General features: G+C 39.2%; 1 protein-coding gene across 2 annotated transcripts in view; it reads right to left on the reverse strand.

Moving 5' to 3' along the window:
- Positions 1-3,719: 3,719 nt before the first annotated feature.
- Rel (REL proto-oncogene, NF-kB subunit) overlaps positions 3,720-20,360 on the reverse strand; it is a 36,610-nt gene continuing 19,969 nt past the window's right edge. The window contains exons 5-10 of one of the 2 annotated variants that reach the window (XM_038344399.1): positions 18,080-18,220; positions 7,918-8,022; positions 7,599-7,811; positions 6,490-6,558; positions 6,300-6,371; positions 3,720-4,960 (exon numbers count right to left, since the gene is read on the reverse strand). In XM_038344399.1, coding sequence (XP_038200327.1) covers positions 4,194-4,960; positions 6,300-6,371; positions 6,490-6,558; positions 7,599-7,811; positions 7,918-8,022; positions 18,080-18,220 — 1,367 coding nt within the window. In that variant the 3' untranslated portion in view covers positions 3,720-4,193. The remainder of the gene's footprint in view (positions 4,961-6,299; positions 6,372-6,489; positions 6,559-7,598; positions 7,812-7,917; positions 8,023-18,079; positions 18,221-20,360) is intronic. The other variant, XM_038344405.1, reaches the window with a different exon arrangement.

Below are 20,360 nucleotides of genomic sequence, written 5' to 3' on the forward strand. Positions count from 1 at the left end.
GGCCACATGAGAAACACAGCTGCTGGTTCACTGTCCTCGACTCACACTTCACAACTTACAGTGTTTCTTCCCAGACATTAGTGAGTAGAGAACACACCCTGGGAAAGACAAGGGCCAGGTTTTGGTTTTTCTTGGGGGGTGGGCATTGAACCCAGGGCTCGGCATGCTAGGTGCTCTACCACTGAACTCCACCCCAGCACCTTTTTATTTTTTCCACTTTATATTTTGAGATAGGAGCTCACAAGTTTGTTCCCTTGAAATCACTCGGCAGACTGGATCTTGAACTTGTGATCCTTCTGCCTGAGTATTACAGGCCAGTAACACCAGACCCATCTAGGCTACCTGACTAAAACCAGTCTTTATTCTCTACAGTTTTCCATGTTGTCTGATAGCTTGTGGTAATTTTTCAACATATCAATTTATGATTAAAATGTAATATGGTACAGGTTGACAGCCTGTATCTCCAATGGAGAGTAGAGTCTTTCTGAGGCTGTTGAAACATGCTGAAGCATACTAAGACAAAGTGACAGCCCCGTTACTCTGTACACTTGACCTATAAATGGGAGTCCATTAGCAAAGTAAAGGCTGGCAGCTAAGTCAGCAGGCTCTGATGACAAGAATCAGAATAGTGGTTTGGGGGTACTGATGAGAGCCTGGGGTCCCAAACACGGTGGTTACATGGTTTTTACATAAGTAAAAATTCTCCAAACTATCCCTTAAAGTCTGCCCATGTTTATGTGGTTGACTGTGTGATTCCTCATAAGTAAAAAATTGTATCTTTGCGAACAAGAGTTGATTCTTATTCGTCTCTGATTTTCTACACAGAACATAGTACACTGTACAATATATGGTTACAAAATGTTAAATGATTTATAACATGAATACTGCCTACTGACATGTCTGTGTAGGGTAACCTATCAAGGGGTAGGTACCTCAGGGGTACTTGAGATTTAACCTGCCACATACAGAGGCAGAATTTCTACTGGCTATTGTTGGCACTACGATTTTCAAGAAAGTTGCTTTGGGTTTCAAAGGGCCTCAGGATGGTGGGGTTTTTTTTTTTTTTTTTTCGAACTCACAGAGATCCACCTGTCTCTGCTCCCTGACTGCTGGGATTAAAGGTGTGTGCCACTACTGCCTGGCTCCTCAGGATGGTTTTTATACTTTTGTTTTGCAATTTGTTTTGTTGTTGTTGCAATTCTGGGTATCAAACGTGGGGCTGTGCTCTACCATGAAGCTATGTGCCAGTCTTTGCATTTTTTTTTAAGAAGAGGGAGACAGCTAGCCAGAAGAAAAGTGTGTCTTACAAGACAGGTCATCTTGGCACAACTTTCCCTGTGGGGTTAAGCACCTTTCCCATCAAAAGTTATGTCCTCAGATAGGGTTTTATAGTCATCCTTCCCTGTCTAACGAATAGCTACCATTTATTCTGCACCAATTATGCCAGAGTCTATGTCAAGTGCTGGAATCCCAGACATGCTGCACCTCAGCTGTGGCAGACCACACCCTGCAGAGAAGCCAGCTGTTAGTGAGAACTGCTGGGAGCAGAGACAACAGGTTACATACGTGGAGAACCGAGGGGAGAAGTGACATGCTCTAACTGCAGAGTATAAGAGGTATAGGCTATTAAAAAGGCAACAACTGGAACAGAAAAATACCCACTGGAGAAAAAGAATGGAGACTCTTCCAGTGATGGAAGAGACAGACCCAAGAGACTCTTAGTAGACAGACTCAAAAGGGCTATGCACGACTCAAGGAAGACAATCATAGATGACTCTGAGGTTTCTATTCAGTTCTCTTCTGACAGTAGTAATGCCATTCGGAAAGCAGAGTGTAAGAGAGGGCAGTTTACATGAGCATTCAGACAGCAGGAGAGAAGAATGGCACTTGGTACAGATGAGAGCACACACAGCAAACAGCCCTGGAGAGCTGGGGTTAGGAACTGAGAGGACCCTGTCTGTCAACACTAACAGGCTGTGGCCAGGACAGACAAGTAGAGTAACCCTGATACAAAGACATGGGCTTCCACAAGGGATGGGGTGAACTAAAGCCAGAGATGGACTTACGGCGTGGGAAGAAGGGATGTGATGCTGGTAGGGTTTCTGGTACTTTGTAGGGTGTTTTTTAGCCTTTCTTTCCGAGCTCAAGAAGATATTCGTTCTGTTTATATGGAGAAAGCCAGATATCACTAAGTGGTCACATGAGGGTACTGGGAACAGGGGAAGGATGTAGCGCACAGGCGGAGTCTGGGAAGGAAGGCCCATGCCCTCCAAACCAGGTGAAATACAAGCGCAACTAGGGAGAACGGGAAACGTGGCTGAGCGCATTTTAAGTTATAAAATGAGTTCTGTGACCAGGAAAACAGCACCTGGAAATAAAACATCATTTGAAAATACTCTAAGCACAGATGCAGATGAACCTTAGTTCCACTTAGAGGAGAGACTAAGAAAGAAGTCAATGTGTGGGTAACATCTGCTGAGCTTTCTAACAGCTGTGTTTGAGTTATCAGTGCCACTACTACCGAATTGCTACAATCATCTCATCTGGGCGTGCAGATCAATATGGTCAAATGCTTCCCCAGCAAAGCCCAATTAAGTTAAATCTGTCACTGCTGTCCAGAACCACATAAACTTGGTGCGACTGTGCACACCTGTAATCCCAGCACTCCCGAGGTCTACGTAGCAGGTCTGGGACCAGCTTGAGCTTTATGAAACCCCATCTCAAACAAGAGTTCGAAGGAGGTGGTCAGCTTCACATGTGTATTGAGGAAAGACCTGGATTTGCTGCTGTCTTGGTAGATTTGGGAGATGAAGAATCAAGGACGACATCAAGGTTTTTGCCTTAGCATTAGAAGCACAGCATGACAATTTCCAGAGCTGGTGAGGCTGGGGAAAAGCAAGCCAAAAGCAAGGCTTGGATATATTGAACTAAAACTTAAATTTATTTTGTAATTTTTTTCTTTTTCCCTCTACAGGGGGTTGAACACAGGGTCTTGCAAACATTAAACAAGCTCTACCACTGAGTCACATCCTTAGCCTTTTCTACCTTTATTTTGAGACAAAATTTCCATAAGCTGCCCAGAGTGGTACTGAGCTTACCATGTAGCCCAGGCAGGCCTTGAATTGCAATATTAAGCAGAAAGATTACAGACATGGGCTAAAGCATCAAGTTAGATTCCCGATAGAGAAGTAGACAGGTTTTATGAGATTAAAGGAATGAGGGCATCTTTTAATAAAAAAAAAAAAAAGGCTAAAAAAAGTATTTTTCTTGAAAATATTGGTATTAAGCTACTTTTTAAAGACTTATTTTTATTATGTATACAATGTTCTGTGCCTACATGTATGCCTCAAGGTCAGAAGAGGGCACCATATCTCATTACAAATGATTGTGAGCCACCATGTGGTTGCTGGGCTTGAACTCAGAATCTCTAGAACAGTCAGTGCTCTTAACTGCTGAGCCATCTCTCCAGCCCAAAGCTAATTTCCTAACTAGCCTTAGTGGTATGAGTCTAAATAATATAAAAATAGAAAACAAGCCGGATGGTGGTGGCGCACGCCTTTAATCCCAGCACTCAGGAGGCAGAGGCAGGCGGATCTCTGAGTTCGAGGCCAGCCTGGTCTACAAGAGCTAGTTCCAGGACAGGCTCTAGAAACTACAGGGAAACTCTGTCTCGAATAAACCAAAAAAAAAAAAAAATAGAAAACAAAAACCCTCCATACCTTGAAATCTCACTTTAGTGCTCCCACCTGCCCTGTCTCTCTCTGTCTCTGTCTTTGTCTCTGTCTCTCTCTCTTACACACACACACACACACACACACACACACACACACACACACACACACACCTAAAAATACCAAGAAACCCCAGAAAACCCCTTAGGGGTCACTTTAGTCTATGGGCTTCAACAATAATAATGAGTTTATTTCCCAATGGCATAGCCATTACACGTTTTACCTTAAATCTGCTTGAAAGCAAATATCATTTCATTTAACTAATACATTAATACATAACAAAAGACACATAGCTTGTCTTGAGGGAATATGAAAGAACAAGTCACACCAAGCACATCCATTTTCGGCATCTTTCAAAGTAAGAATCATAGAGCCCTTTAAAGTTTCTACTTCTGAACCTTCTCTTTATAGTCTGTATACCTAAAGCTTTATAGCTCCCTAGATTTAAGTCCTGCAACATATTTAAAAAAAACTATATGCAAAAGAATCACTCAACTGCTCACTCTGCAGAGTGTCAATACTTGAATATTGACTATTCTGAACAAAATTATGACTATTTGCATCATTCGACGGTCCAGGCTCATTTATCAGGCTGTTTTCGACACAATCGAAGTTTGATCTATTGAATGCATCTGGCTGTGAAACAAAGACAGAATTAGAACTGGTGCCTGCTGATATACTGGCAGCAGGCATCTGGTGTAGTTGTCTCGGGTCTCTTTGGTCTAACCTTGAGTTACATGAAGGGTTTTCAAGATTGATGCTCACGAGTCTTGGATTATCAGTGTCCCCCATGTTATCACTGCTGGTTGTCATCACATTCACAGGGCGATTCGACAGCATGTTGACATCAGGAATGCTATACAAGTCAGCCGGTGACATGGGTGACGTTTCCATTCTAGCCAGGCCATCGGTATAGAGGCAAGCATTAGAAGCACTTAACTCGCTCATACCAGGCCCTTCCAGGAAGGGAAGGGTGCCTGGTGAGTTAGAGGGCAGTGTTGCTGCTGAGAAGCTACTCAGTGTATTTGTGCTGACTGAGCGTGAGGTGGGGTGGGTCACTGGTGACCAGCTTGTAGGTGGAGAGACCACTGAGGCCATGGCTGGTGGGTGATGTGGCAGTCCACTTGAGATGGGCACAGATGAAGAATAGTAGGGTTCGGCTTGACTTGAAACTCCCGAAGACCTGGGCATTTCTGGTAAAATGGTACCATGAGAAAACAAGTTTGGTTCTGTAGAAGAAAATACATTTTATAAATTAAGGTGAACTAATTAACATAAAGCATTATTTTTGAATTGAAATTATAAAAACCCACTAAAAATTTTCTAGGGAACTGATACATTTCAAATAAAAAAAAATAAAGCAAAAAATTATTGCATGATTTCAAAACTAAATTCAGTAACGTGTAACTTTATAAATAGATGAAAAATTATTTTTAAAAATGTTGGTCTATGTAATTTTCTTCAAGTTAAATATAAAAATCCAACTTTTTGAGCCACAAAGGTACATTTTTAAAACATGGCAGATAAATATTGGATATAGTCTCTACTTTTAGGAGAAAATGGAGAGATGGAGAAGACATTCATTAGGGAAAAACTAAAAAATACAGTTTTTAAGACTTACTAAGAGATATGACCCTATGGTACTACAAAATTCCCTATCATAAAAACTGTATTTATTGACATATTACAAAAGTATTATATAAACCAGGATAAAGCACCAATTTAAGGAAAGAAGATGGAAAATTTGTCAGGGGCTCATAAAATATCGTCTATCAAAGGCCAGATGGTTTTAAAGTATGTTGGGTAAGCAACCTCTGTTGGAACTACTCGAAATCTGTTGCTGCAGAAGGAAAAAGGGAGTCTAGGTCTGGAGTGGACTGGGCATGCCAGCAAGTGCTCGCATGCCTGAGGTCTGCTGCAGCACCGCTTAAAAAGGCAGGGAGAGACACTGCAACCAAAGAAGCTTGGCGCCATATTCACATCATTTCTCCCAGGACACGGCACAATTAGCAATTTTACCAGTTGTGGTGGTTTGAATATGAATGAGCCCCATAGATTCTTGTTTGAATACTTGGCCCACAGGGAAAGGCACTATTAGGAGGTGCGGCCTTGTTAAAGGAAGTGTGTCACTGTGGAGGTGGGCTTTGATGTCTTGTATGCTCAAGCTATGCCCAGTATGATACACTGGGGCTTCTGCTGCCTGCGGATCGGGATGTACAACTCTCAGCTCCTTCTCCAGCACCACGTCTGCTTGTGCCATGAAGAGACTGAACTGAAGCTCTGAAACTGTAAGCCAGCCCCAGTGAAATGTTTTCCTTTGTAAGAGCTGCCGTGGTCATGGTGTCTCTCCCCAGCAGTACAACAGGGACTAAGACACCAGTGTATCAACAAAATGTAATTTCTTGCGCAATAAAATCCCCAAAATAGAATCAGTTTACAACACAACCTCCAGAGGCACAGAGCAGCTCAATTCAATATTGAGAGCATGAGAAAATTTGTAGAAAATAAATATATTTAAAAGGCATTTATTCCTAAAATATGGAATAACATTTAGTAGGGATAAAATACCTTTTTTGATGAATCTTCCATCTCCAATTGACCCTGAGGGCATAGTTCTTATTCTCTCAGGAAAGTTAGCTGCTATGATAAAAATTTTCTATTATTAAATATAATTTGAAAAAAGTTTATAATTAAAAATTTAAAAACCAGTAAAGCAAATAAATTAGTTTAAATATAAATCAATCCAAAATATTCTTACCACAATCTTGCATTAGTTTCTGAAAAAGTAGAGTTGTTTTTTGTTTCTTTGATTTATTGCCATATGCATCTGATTTAAAAAGAAAGCAGAAAAAAAAAACAGTAAATCATCATGGGTTCTATCCCCTCCACGATTAAGTAGGCACACTGTCAGCACATGGAAGTGCTTTGAGTACATGTGAGTAACATGTGAGACCTGTAAAGACATACAATACATATCTGTACAATAGATCCTGTATCAGTTGTCAGGGACACTTTTCTTTTAAGCAGCTTAAACTAGTCATTTTTCACCCTAAAAACATATAAGTCAACATGAACTAATGAAATAAGGTCTGGAAATACATAAACCAAAACAGATAGCATTAAAAAAACTTTCCAAATAAAAAAGGGCACAAGAAGTACAAAAGGTGAATCCAAAAATAAACATATTGAGAGAAAATATGATCAGACAGTTCAGAACTCTCAAATTATTGAAACCCTTCTAAGAAATGTAAAAAAAAACAATAAAAAAACGAAGACAAAGACACAATACTGAAAACTTTCAGGAAAAGAAAATCTCAAATACAAATATATAAAACTGCATTCAAAAGCCAGGCGGTGGTGGCGCATGCCTTTAATCCCTACACGTGGGAGGCAGAGGCAGGCAGATCGCAGTGAGTTCGGGGCCAGCCTGGTCTACAGAGTGAGTTCCAGGACAGCCAGGGCTACAGAGAAACCCTATCTTGAAAAACAAAACAAAAACAAACTGCACTCACATGTTTATTTTACAATATTACCAGCACGATCAGCTTAAGAAGATGATCTGTTCTTTGAGAATGCAGCTTGGCTGGTTCAGCACTTGTTAGTGTGCATAAAACCCTGAGTTCCACCCCTAGCACCACATTTAACAAGGTGCAGTGGGGAGCACAGTGTTCCACGTCTGCAATCCCAACAGTCAGGAGGTGCAGGTAGGAGGAGCATTCGGCCTTAGCTACATGGCGAGTTCAAAGACATCATGGAGTACATGATACTCTGTTTCCAACACACACACACACACACACACACACACACACACACACACACACACACACACTGTATGTGTGTACGTACATGACTACCCACATGTCATACCTTTTTCATCTGGCAGGTATCTGAAATCCATAGATTCACTAACTTCCTGGTCGGAAGGTCTCCGCAGCTGCATCTTCACTGTCACAGGCTCCAATATGGCTTTGCAATAGGGAGGAGTCTTGAAAACAATAGCTACTTGGCGGTGTACATCAGCTTGTGAAAAAATCCCTTTAGCTTCCCAGTCATTCAACACAAAACGAACTTCTATGTCATCTAGTGAATAAGATGCCAAAGATTAGTAACAATGGGGAAACAAGGTAAAACACATATATTAATTAAAAATATATTACTAATTCAAAGAAACAAAATTGGTAAGTACCTTTCTGAACTTTGTCGCAAAGGAGAAATATTTCATCTCCTCCCCTGACACTTCCACAGTTCTTGTTTACACGACAAATCCTTAATTCAGCAGTATTTGGGGCACCTAAACATAAAAATTTTTAAAAAATGTCTCAGTGTTGTCTTAATTAATGTCACTACTGCTGTGATGAAACACCATGACCAGAAGCAGCTTGGGGAGGAGAGGGTTTATGTCACTCACAGTTCCAAAGAACAGTCATCATCAAAAAGCAGTGAGGGTAGAAACTCATACAGGGCAAGAACCCGGAGGCAGGAGCTGATGCAAAGGCCGTAGTGAGATTTCATTTGTCTTTTAATAAATAAAGCTTTCCTGAAGACCAGAATGTAAAACAGCCACACTAGTCAGTCATACAGGACAGGCAGTGGTGGCTCACACTAGTTGGTCGTAGAGGCCGGGCGGTGGTGGTGCAAACCTTTAATCCCAGCACTAGAGAGGAATATAAGGAAGGATGAGACAGAAACTCGTTCTCATTCAGTCCGAAGATTTCATAGAGGTAAGAGCTCTCTAGTGGTTGGCTGCTTTGCTTTCCTGATCTTCAGGTCTTTGGATTTTTATTATTCATGCTACATTTGGTGCCCAAAATTTGGAGTACAAATTCATGAAAAAGCTGTCTGCCTGTGATTTTTTAGTCACCAGCACAGGCTGGAGCTGCATGTGGGGCTCCAGTCCCACATGGCTAGGCTTTCTTTTTTTTCCCCAAGCCTCTGAGCAAGTTTGAGATTTTCCTTTAGTAGCCTCTGTGACAGTCTCCAGTTGCACCCCTAACTCCAGAAGCACCTGGGCTCCAAACACCACAGGACTCACCTGCCCCAAATCGGCTGGTTCTGTATTCAGACAGCCCTGGCCACACACACTTTTTCAGAACGATCAACTGTGTTTCTTTCAGACAGCCTGTGGGCACTGCGCTCTCTCTCTCTCTCTCTCTCTCTCTCCTTCCCCCCTTCTTTCTCTCCCTTTCCCCCATCTTCCCCCCTTCTTTCTCTCCCTTTCCCCCATCTCCCCCCCTCTCTCTTAGTCCCCTCTCTCTGCACCATGGGTTGTGGGCTCACCCTGAACCCCCTGAACCCCCTTCTCGTGCTGCTGCCAAATTAGGTAGCTGCCTTGAAATCCAGTCAGGCTTTTACTGTTCTACACAGCAGCAATCAGCCTCATGTCTTCATCAACATCGTGGGTAGATTTGGTAAGAGAATTGGGATTTTTTTTTTGAGACAGGGTTTCTCTGTGGCTTTGAAGCCTGTCCTGGAACTAGCTCTTGTAGACCAGGCTGGTCTCAAACTCACAGAGATCCGCCTGCCTCTGCCTCCCGAGTCATGGGATTAAAGGCGTGCGCCACCACCGCCTGGCAAAATTGGGAATTCTTAAAGAAAGAGTTAGCTAAAAGAAAGTTTTTTCCACATTAAAAAATGGAAAAAACCATCATAATGGAGGGATTTGTATCTCTGTATGATAATATGCTAGACAGTTTTAAAATGAAATGATTAAATGAGAGGATATCTATTTTAGATGAGATTTATGTAATGTCAATTATAAACATTATCAGCTTTATGATTTTTGTCTTATCACTAAAAAAGTTCGTTAATCTGAGTGCTAAGATACAAGCCTGAGAAAAACCTAATGAAACAGATCACAGAGTTATTCAAATCTAGACAGAGGAATTTAATGTAGAACCAACTTCAGCATTGCATTATAAGAATACAGAGGAAAAGTCGAAGGTTTTCAGACAACCAATTTAATATATCCAGTAACCTTACAGGAACTGCCAGATGGCAGAGGCTCTGTTAACTGGATTCCTATGATATTGTTAGATTCAAGGAGATTCAAGGAAGCAATAGTCTCATATGGCATGCAGTCACCTTTTGTGAAGGAAATGTTAAACTTGTGGTCAGTTCATAATAGAATTACCCTAAAGACTGGATACACTTGGTTACAGGTGTTCAAGAGCCTTGTCCACAATTACAATGGAGTACCTGGTTCAGAGAAGAGGCTATGATTATTGAACAACAGAGTAAAGCCAGAGGTAGGGAATTATCCTAAAATCAAACTGTTGGAGGAGATTATGCTACTTTAGAAATGATGACCACACCCTGGATTTATGCCACTCAGCAGCTTTGAATTCTTGGGACAGAATTGGAGAAATAGGAAAGAAAATTGAGTCATTTGCTAAAGTTATACAGAGCCCAAAGGAAGCCTTTATGGATTTTTTAAAAAGATTGGCTTCAGCAGTAAATAGAATGATACCAAATTCAGAAGCTAGACAAATAGTAATTCAATCTATGGCTTTTGAAAAGGCCAATGCTCTGTACAAAAGGATAATTAGTCCATGAAAGGCAAGGTCTGCACCTTTGGATAAATGAATTCTAGATACAATTAAAATTGAATGTCATGACCATGATGATGTATGGCTAGGAAAGGTGATTTCCAGAGGTTTGAGGAAAACTCAAAATGTCAAATGCTATAGTTGTAGCAAACAAGGTCACCTTAAAATGGACTGTACACAGTGCATTCCTAGAAATAATTTTTTTCTAAGAATTATCAATTCAGAATGCCCCTCCCTTCTGGATTATGCAGAAGGTGTGGCAAAAGCAGGCATCAGACTAATGAATACACGTCAAAAAGGAATAGTTAAGGTAATCCTTTGCCATCAGGAAACTCCCTGAGGGGCCTCTCACAGGCTCCTATGCCAAATCCGGTTTAGTTGTTCCCTACCGTCAAAGAGGAAACTTCTTCCCAGGGCAGTTAATGAACCTAATGCCTATTATAATAAATCATACTGCTCTGGATAATAGAACAGGTATAGAAGAGAGAACAAAAACTGAGGAGAAACCATAAAGTGAGTATTTTGGCAAACTTATATGAATGGACAGAGACCAAAATTAAAAATACAAATAAATGACGTTGTCACTGAAGGTCTGGAAGACGCAGGTAAAGATGTAACAATTTCATCAGAATCTTGGCATTCAGACTGGCCTCTTCAGGATGTAAATGTTCAGTTTTTAGGGATCATAACTATACTTCCGGTAAAGCAGAACATGATATGGGTCAAATGTATAGGGTCAGAAGGACAAAGAACAATACTAAAACCATATGTGGCTAACATAGCAATAAATTTGTGGGGACATGATTTGTTACAGTAATGGAATACTCAGATTAACATTCCCCCAATCTTAGAAACAAACCACAAATTAATGTATGTTTCTGGGAAATATGTTACAAGATATTATAAAGAACAGCCACTGACCAGTCATTCAGGTTGTATAGAACAGGTCACAACAGCTGCTGATATTCCAAAGGCACCAACAGCCCTACCTTTAAAATGGTTGACAGACAAACCTGTATGGGTTAAGCAATGGCCTTTAATAATAAAGAAACTACAGGCTTTAGAACAGCTGGTACAGGAGCAACCAGCTGCTCAGCATATTAAAGAATCAACCAGTCCTTGAAATTGTCCTGTATTTGTTGTTTAAAAGATATGTGGAAAATGGAGAATGGTGACAGATCTAAGAGATGTTAATAAGGCGATTCACCTAATGGGCTCTCTACAGTCTGGAATTCCATTGTCTTCTCTATTACCCAAAGGACGGCCTCTTAAAGTTATTGATTTGAAAGACTGTTTCTTCACTACACCTTTACAAGAAAAGGACAGAGAAAAGTTTGCCTTTACACTGTCTACTTATAATAACTCTCAGCCTGCTAAAAGATATCAATGGAAGATTCTCCCATGGGGGATATTAAATAGCCCCAGCCTGTGACAATATTTTGTAAGTCAGTCATTGGAAATGATACGTAAGCAATTACCTGAATCTATAGTTTATCATTATATGGATGACATTTTGCTATTTGATTCAAAATTAGATACTTTAGAAAGGATGTTTGAAGAAGTAAAGAAAATTTTGCATTGTTGGGGATTACAAATTGATCCTGAAAAAATACAAAGAGGAGATTCTTTTGATTATTTAGGTTATAAAATAGGTTTACAACAAATTAGACCCCAAAAGGTGAAAATTAAGAGAGATCGATTGCAGACGCTTAATGACTTCCAAAGATTGCTAGAAGACATTTCTTATCTACAGCATACTATTGGTATAGGTCCTGATGACCTGATTAATTTAAACAAAACCTTAGATGGTGACAAGGACTTAAATAGTTCCAGGAAATTACCAACTGAAGCCCTGAGAGAATTGCCTTTGATTGAAGAGAAATTACAGAAGTCACAGGTGGATCATGTAGATCCAACTCTTAACTGCATTTTGGTCATATTACCCTCCAAACATTCCCCTACAGGAATTTTAATGCAAAGGAAAGATATTATCTTAGAGTTGGTCTTTTAATACATCAACTGAATACAAAATTTAAAAATTATATGGAAAAAGTCTCTGAGTTAATACTAAAAGGAAAGTTGAGACTTTGTTAATTAGTAGGAATAGACCCAGCAGAAATTACATATAGTACCTTTCAATAATGATGAAATTGACAAATTATGGGAAGAAAGTTAACCCTGGCAAGAATCTTGTAGTAATTTTTTTGAAGGGATTAACAACTATCCCAAAAGCAAGAGAATTCAACTTATAAAGAGAACTAACTGGATCCTTCCTCACATTGTACAGGACATACCAGAAACTGGAGCCCCTACATTCTACACTGATGCAAATAAATCAGGAAAGACAAGTTACAAATCAGATTACAAATTTAAGTAAAGTGGATCAAAGTCTTTATAATACTGTCCAAAAGTCAAAATTATATGCTATTCTCTTGATACTAAGGGATTTTAAATAACCTCTCAACATAGTTACCATTTTGCAATATGCAGAAAGAATTGTTTTGCATATTGAAACTTCTGAATTCATACCAGATGATATAGAATTGACATTATTACTTATTCAGGTACAACATACAATCAGGAATGGGAATCATTCCACATACATAACACACATCTGGTACAATATGGGTCTGTCAGGTCCTCTAGCAAAAGATAATGCAGAAATCCATCAGTCATTGACTGGAAATGTGCTGAAGGCCTCACAATTTCACAAAAACCATCATGTCAATGGCAAAGGTTTAAAAAAAAGACTTTTCTATCATGTGGCAGCAAGCCAAGGAAATTATAAGGAAATATCCTATTTGTTCTTTATGTGATTAAACACCACTACCTGCAGGAAGCAACCTAAAGGGTACTCAAAGGAATGAAATCTGGCAAATAGATGTGTTCCATTTTGTAGATTTTGGAAAACTAAAATATGTACACCACAACATTGACACCTATTCAGGTTTTCAATGGGCAACTGCTTTGAGTTTGGAAAAGGCTGATTCAGCAAGCACACATTTGCTGGAATTTATGGCCATTATGGGTATACCTGTACAAATAAAGACAGACAATGCTCCAGCATATGTCTCTAAGAAAATGAGTTTTTTGCTTATAATATAAAGCATATTATAGGTATACCACACAATCCTACAAGGCAGGCAGTTATAGAAAGATCAAATCAAACTCTAAATGATGTTAAATAAACAGAAGGGATGACAAAAACCCCCAGAAATGGTTTGCACAATGTTTTATTAATTCTGAATTTTCTAAATGCTAATGACAAAGGAACAACTGTGGAGAGACATTGGGTAGTAGAAAAAAAACCTACTGAATTAAATCAGCTATTATACTTTAAAGATGTGTTGATCTCAAAATGGAACCCAGGACAACTGTTACATTGGGGAAGGGGTTTTGCTTTTGTTTCCACAGGGAACGAAAAGCTATGGATACCATCAAAATTGCTAAAAATTCAACTTGAACAAGAGACACTCTTAAAGGTTTAATTTAAACTAACCTATAAAACTAACAAATATGTTCCATTTGATCACATATAACTTGCCAAAAGAGAATCTTCCTCAAAATTAGGGTTGGATAAGGGTTTAGTTTCAGTCTTTTCAGGAGAATAAAGGTGTCCAGCTAAGAAATCTGAAGACCACTGGACAAATGAGACATCAGAAGAAAAGGGAAAATCATACAGAAAAAAGGTTCAAAGAAAAAGATTAAACTGGCCTATTGGTATATCATATTTCCAACAGAATAAAATTTCATAGATCTTCCTAAACATTTGTTTCTGCTGTTCTCTACAGATGTATAATGCAAATGGTCTTTTTGTAGTCCCAGTCCTATTAAAGATGAAAGCTGGCTTTGGATCTAGAGTGTGGTTCTCTCCTTCTCTAAATCCAAGCAGGCTTATTAAAGTGAAATCCAAAATCTCTGTCTCATGTCAGAAGAGCCACTTGATGAGACAGCAGAAAAACAAATATTTAAGGACTATGATATTGCTACTAATCTCATAATTCTTCGGTTTATAATAACTCATTAACAGCTTTTTTAAGGTACAAAATTTGTAAGATTAATTCTAAACTTTTTGTCACGATGTTAATGGTCATTCAGAGTACTAACTAATTCTAGATAAAGGTTTCATCTGCCTTTCTGTAGATGATTTCAGGTTTGAGTCTCTATCACTTTTCTGCAGTGAACCATGAGCATGCCTAACAGTAATCTTTGGAGTCTCTATAAGGAGGATGGAGCCCCACAGTGATGATTCCTACAGGACTATGATAACACCAATAAGCTGAAAAACACCACCTAAAGATTGGTTTAAACTGCTCAGAACAATTTCAAGGCGACTAGCTGAGATAATCCAGCCTAAAAGACTATTCTAGCCAGGACTTGAGACAAGTCCTGCACTTTCCCATTGGACAACAATGATACAACTACCTCTCCCAAGACTTAAGAATTGACCCCAGATTTTCTTTTCAGGATCTCCTAAAGATGTTATTGCCTCCCCCCTCAACAGCAGGAAGTAAATTTAAGAATATGATGCTCACATTTCAAAGAGATGGCATGGTTGGTTTTTGGTCGTTTAATGGGTTATGGAAATTTTTCATAATTTGGGGGGGTGGTTATTGGTTACGGCCAGGAGAAAAGTTGAACAAAGGAGGTTAGATTCAGAGTTCTTGTTTTGAACAAAGGGGATATAGATATGATAAAAGGGTAGATTATTAAATCTACTCTGAAAATAAAAAGGGGGATATAGATATGATAAAAAAGTCTATCTGAATCTATTCTAAAATGAAAAAGGGAGGTTATAGATAAGATAAAAAGATAGATTATTGAATCTACTTTTAAAAAGCAACTACTAGTTTTAAATGTTTTGATTTTTGTATATTGTATACACATTTTGTATATTGATAAAAATTTGAGATTAATTTTGTTAGAACATACTGTACATACATTTCCTACTCTTGTTCAAGCTATTGTACCTATAAGTCTCATTTAACAATGTAATGAAAATTTATAATTCTTGAAAATTATTATTACCAACTGTTTAGGATAATAAGGAAATGCAGGTTAATAGTTAATCACCTATTATAATGGAACTTGTAGTCATATCAGGTATATTTTCAAGGTTAAATTAAGATGTATTTTAGATAGGTCATCTTCAAACATTTCAGAGATCTACAGAATATGGCACTTATGATGATTTAATAACACAGGTTCTTTTTTTATAACAATGAGACATGTCTGCTCCTGTATCACCATTGTACTTCAGAGAAGATAATGGACATCAAAGAAACTCCATATAGAGTTTACTTTGTTTGTGGCAAAAGTAAGTCCCTGGGCAAGAAAATGCCTTGACTGCTGATTGCATGCTGTCCTAATTGGACAAGCAGGACACAAGAGAAAGTGACTGCCAGACACTGTCAAGACAAGGAGGGACAACCATTCAGAATATTGTGCTTCACAGAAAAGTCTGTTGGATAGAATAGGCCTGTAGGCTGAAGATTATGCCCCAACATTGCAGAGGAACTTTGGGTGACTGTCCAGGCAGCCAGCTGTTTCTGTCATCTCTCACATTTTTTGGAAGTCACTTGCTCACACTTTCTGCTTACTCGATTAATATTATTTCCTTCTTGGTTTTATGAGGGAGTTGAAGATGATAATTATAGTTTTCCTTGTTTACCAGATGCAGAAAGCAAGTTATGATAGAAAGTGAATTAGGCACAGGACTTTGGACTCACCAAGATAGGATAGACATGGAGTATCTTCTCTGAATTTGTCAAATGCAAATGGACAAGACATTGTTGATGTATTTATTGCCTGTATATATTGTATATAGTTATTGCACTTACTGTATGTAGTTTTCTTATGTTGGTTATAGTCTTCTTTTTTACTTTAGACAAAAAAGGGGAAATGTAGTGATATTTCATTTGTCTTTTAATAAATAAAGCTTGCCTGAAAACCAGAACGCAAAACAGCCATACTAGTCAGCCATACAGGCCCAGCAGTGGCGGCACACACCTTTAATCCAAGCAGCCAGATTAGTTAGCTATAGAGGCTGTGTGGTGGTGGTGCACGCCTTTACTTCCAGCAGTAGAGAGGAATATAAAGTAGGATGAGACAGGAACTCGCTCTCTTTCAGTCTGAAGATTTCATAGAGGTAAGAGCTCTCTAGTGTCTTAGCTGCTTTGCTTTTCTGACCTTCGAGTTGAACCCCAATATCTGTCACTGTGATTTTATTATTTATGCTACAAAATATCAGAGGGGTGCTGCCTACTAGATTGCTCAGCCTGTTTTCTTATAGAACCTAAAACTAGCAGTCTCGGATTGGCTCCACCCACAATAGAATGGGCCCTCCCCCATGAATCACTAATTAAGAAAATTCCCTATATGCCTGCCTACAGCCAGATTTTATGAAGACAATTTCTTAATAGAGGCTCTCTTATGGCTCTAGCTTGTGTCAAGTTGGCATAAAACTAGCCAGCAGAAGTATATTTTAGTACGTTGAAAGGGGAAAAAGGAGGAAAATAATTTAGAGAATAGATAAAAATCTTAATACATAGATAAAGGAAACTGAGTATTTTTATGTGTATTGTTGAGGTGTTGTTGAGGTATGTCTGGGTGTAGGCGTGTGTGAGCACAGGTAAGTGTATGGCATATGTGTGGAGGTCATAGGACAATCGTAGGTGCTTGCTAGTCCTGGATTTCCACCTCCTTTGAGACACAGTCTCTTGTTTTTTGAAGCTATGTACACTAGGCTAGCTGAGCTTTGAATCTGAGCAATTCTCTTGACTTTTCCTCCCAATTTTTGATAAGGGCACACCGTGACTAGTCTTTTTACATCACTAGCTATATCTGTAGGGCAATGCAATTTTCATTTATCTGCCCAATATTATTATAATAGTCCTTCAAGGCACCCAAGGATCTCTGATATGAATACTCTACCTCTATACTCTATGGACCAGTATTCTACATGCAAAATAGGTATAGCACACACCACTGGTGAGTGAGTGTGTGTGTGTGTGTGTGTGTGTGTGTGTGTATGAAATATTTTGGAGTTCTATAATTTTTTCAAATAAACTTCGATATCCTCTAATATAGTCATCAAAATTTATACTTCTGAAAACAAACGCCAGAAATTATTTGCGTAAGATATGAATATTCATAAACCGAAGAGATCGTTAAGTGAGTAATGGTGACACTGCCAAGCCTGACAAACTTGAGTTTGATCCCAGGGTGGAAGCAGAGAAGTCCTGCAAATTTTCTTCTGACCTCCGCATACACATGAACATACACACATAGATATGACAGATGATAGATATGTAGATAGACAGATGTCTTTTAAATGCACACATAAACTTATTTATAGATAGATGATATAAACATATCGATGTCTTTAAAATACACACAAATATATTTATTGCAGTATAATTTGTTCACAAGAAGACAAGAAGGAAACTAATCAAATACCCTTTAACTGGGTAATGATTTCTTAAAATTAATAGGTAGCCATATATGTTGCCAGAAAATGTGGCTCATGCCTTTAATCCCAGCACTTGGGAGGCAGAAGCAGGCAGACGGCTCACCCACACCTGGCTTCTTTTTGTTTACCGAAACAAGGTCTCACTGTATACTCCATAATGCCTTCAAATTTTATGTTCCTGTCTCAGCCTTCTGATTGCTAAAATTAGAGACATGAGCCACCATACTCACCTAATATACTCCTTTTCTAATTAAGAAAATACTTTAAAGTTTTAACAATTAAGGAAATAAAACAAGCTAAGAGTATAGACATAAGTAAATTAAAGCACTTACGGTTGTCATAAATCGGGTTAGAAACAATGGGCGGAAGAGCAGTTGTCAGGTTGCCATGCTCATCAGGAAGGAAGACTTGAAAACACAGTCTCACCACATTTAGGTCACAGTCCTCAATGTCCAGCAGCTGCTGTTCAGGGACTGAACAGTACAACATAAGCTTTAGAATGCAGAATAGTTACATATGCAAAATCCTCTCGTCTTTCTCTCTACCCACAACATCCAGTAACCCTAAGCAGCACCTAAACCTGCACAAAACTAGGATGGCCCACAAGCTCAAGAATGGCTTTCATGTCACGCCATTACTATCTAACAGTACGCGATACATACAGCCATGTCCAGGGAAGAACGATGCTAGGAGCCTGCAACTTTAGGGTAGAATCACAAACTGACAACATAAATCAAAAGTCTTAATTCTGGAGGCAAGTTATAGGCAATAGGAAATAGGCATTCTTTGTTAACCACAGTAATTGGCCCAGTCTGCAATTACCTTCTAAATCTAGCAAGAATTACTGTCACCCCTGTTTTTACAGGAAAGATATTGATTTTAAAGAGAGGAAATAGTTTCCCAGAGTTTCACAGCTAAATGGTGGAGAGGGAATTTGAAGCAAAGGGTCATACTAACTGTACACCAACATGTTAGAGATGAGATGTGCGGAAGGTACCAAATGGTGTAGGCTTACTTAAGACATTTTATGTGTAAGTCAAATTTGCTTTAAAACAAACAAAATGTACAACAGGGCATTTTTATAGTTCTGAAAAAATATAACAACTTGTCATAGAAAATAGCACAAGAACAGTTTGTTTACATTGATTTTGAAAAGAAACCTATTTCTAAAACAAAATATTGCTGCCTTTGAAATAATATTTTAACTCTATAGCAATAAATTGTTACTAATATAGACTATATTTTAAAAGCATGAATTTTGTTAAATTACATGAAAATTTTACTAAGAAAGTAGATTAGTATTAAAATTAAAATACTAAATGTGAAAAACAATTAGCCAAATTCCACAGTCTTACAGGGAACAACCAATAAAAATTTCTTAAAATTAATGGGTAGCCATTAATTAAAGGGTGACCCATGCCTTTAATCTCAGCACTTGGGAGGCAGAGGCAGGCAGATGGATCAGCACAACTGGCTTCTTTTTGTTTACTGAAACAAGCTCTCACTGTGTAGCTCATAATGCCAAACCTGACATTGAAATTTATTCCAGTATCAGCATTCTCAAGCCTAACATGTGAGTCTATAAAAACATGGCTGCCTAACTAGAAAGTCAGAGTGGGGCTGAGAGAGACAGTTCTGTTGGTGAAGTGCCTGCCTTGCAAGCACAAGGTCCTGAGTTCTACTCCCAAGCCCACGTAGAAAGGCCAAAGTGTAACAAGGCTTATATGGGAAGGCAGACAGCAAACCCTAGCAGACTGCCGAACTCTAAACCAGTGAGAAGCCCTGTTTCAGACATCCGAGGCTGTCCTTAACCTCCATACCAATGCACCCTTCTCCCGTACTGATGGAGGATTCTCATTGGCTAATAAACAAACTGCCTTGCTTTTTGATAGGGCAAGATTTAGATAGGTGGAGTAGACAGAACAGGAAAAAGGAAGTGAGGTAGATGGCTCAGACAATTGCCCTGCCTCTCCTCTCTGGCACAGACTGCCATGCCTCTCCTCAGGGAGACAGATGCGATGAAGCCAGTCGCCAGGTCAGACATGCTGCATCCTTCCTGATAAGACACCACTCATGGTGTTACACAGATTATTAGGTATGGGTTAGTCAAGATGTGAGTAAGAGGCTGAAACTTATGGGCCAGGCAGTGTTTAAAAAAATACAGTTTGTGTGTTGTTATTTCGGGGCATAAGCTAGCCAGTGGCCAGGAGCTGGGTGGCGGGAAGCCGGCCCACAGCTAATCACTACACCATACGTAAGAAAAAAGGGGGCATCAAAACACTATTTTCAGAATGCAGAACAGTTACCTAAAACGAACATGGTTTTTAACCATGTTTCTCATCTCTGGCAAGCATGGCTAAAAATGACTGCCAACCAGGAGTCATAAGTGATATGGATTCAGAGTAAAGGCTGAAAACCCAACTAAGAACTCCTTTGTGTGTGTGTGTGTGTGTGTGTGTGTGTGTGTGTGTAAGACGAGATCTTCTTTACAGAGGACAGAGAGCAAGACCAGGTGTCTTAGCTGTCTTCATTTATGTTTTAAGATGAGGTCTTTCACTGACCCTCCAGCCCCAGACACCCCCCTGTAGTCACCTCCCCAGTGTTGACCGTTTT

The sequence above is a fragment of the Arvicola amphibius genome, chromosome 1 (genome assembly GCF_903992535.2).
Source record: "Arvicola amphibius chromosome 1, mArvAmp1.2, whole genome shotgun sequence".
Taxonomy (NCBI): Eukaryota; Metazoa; Chordata; class Mammalia; order Rodentia; family Cricetidae; genus Arvicola; species Arvicola amphibius.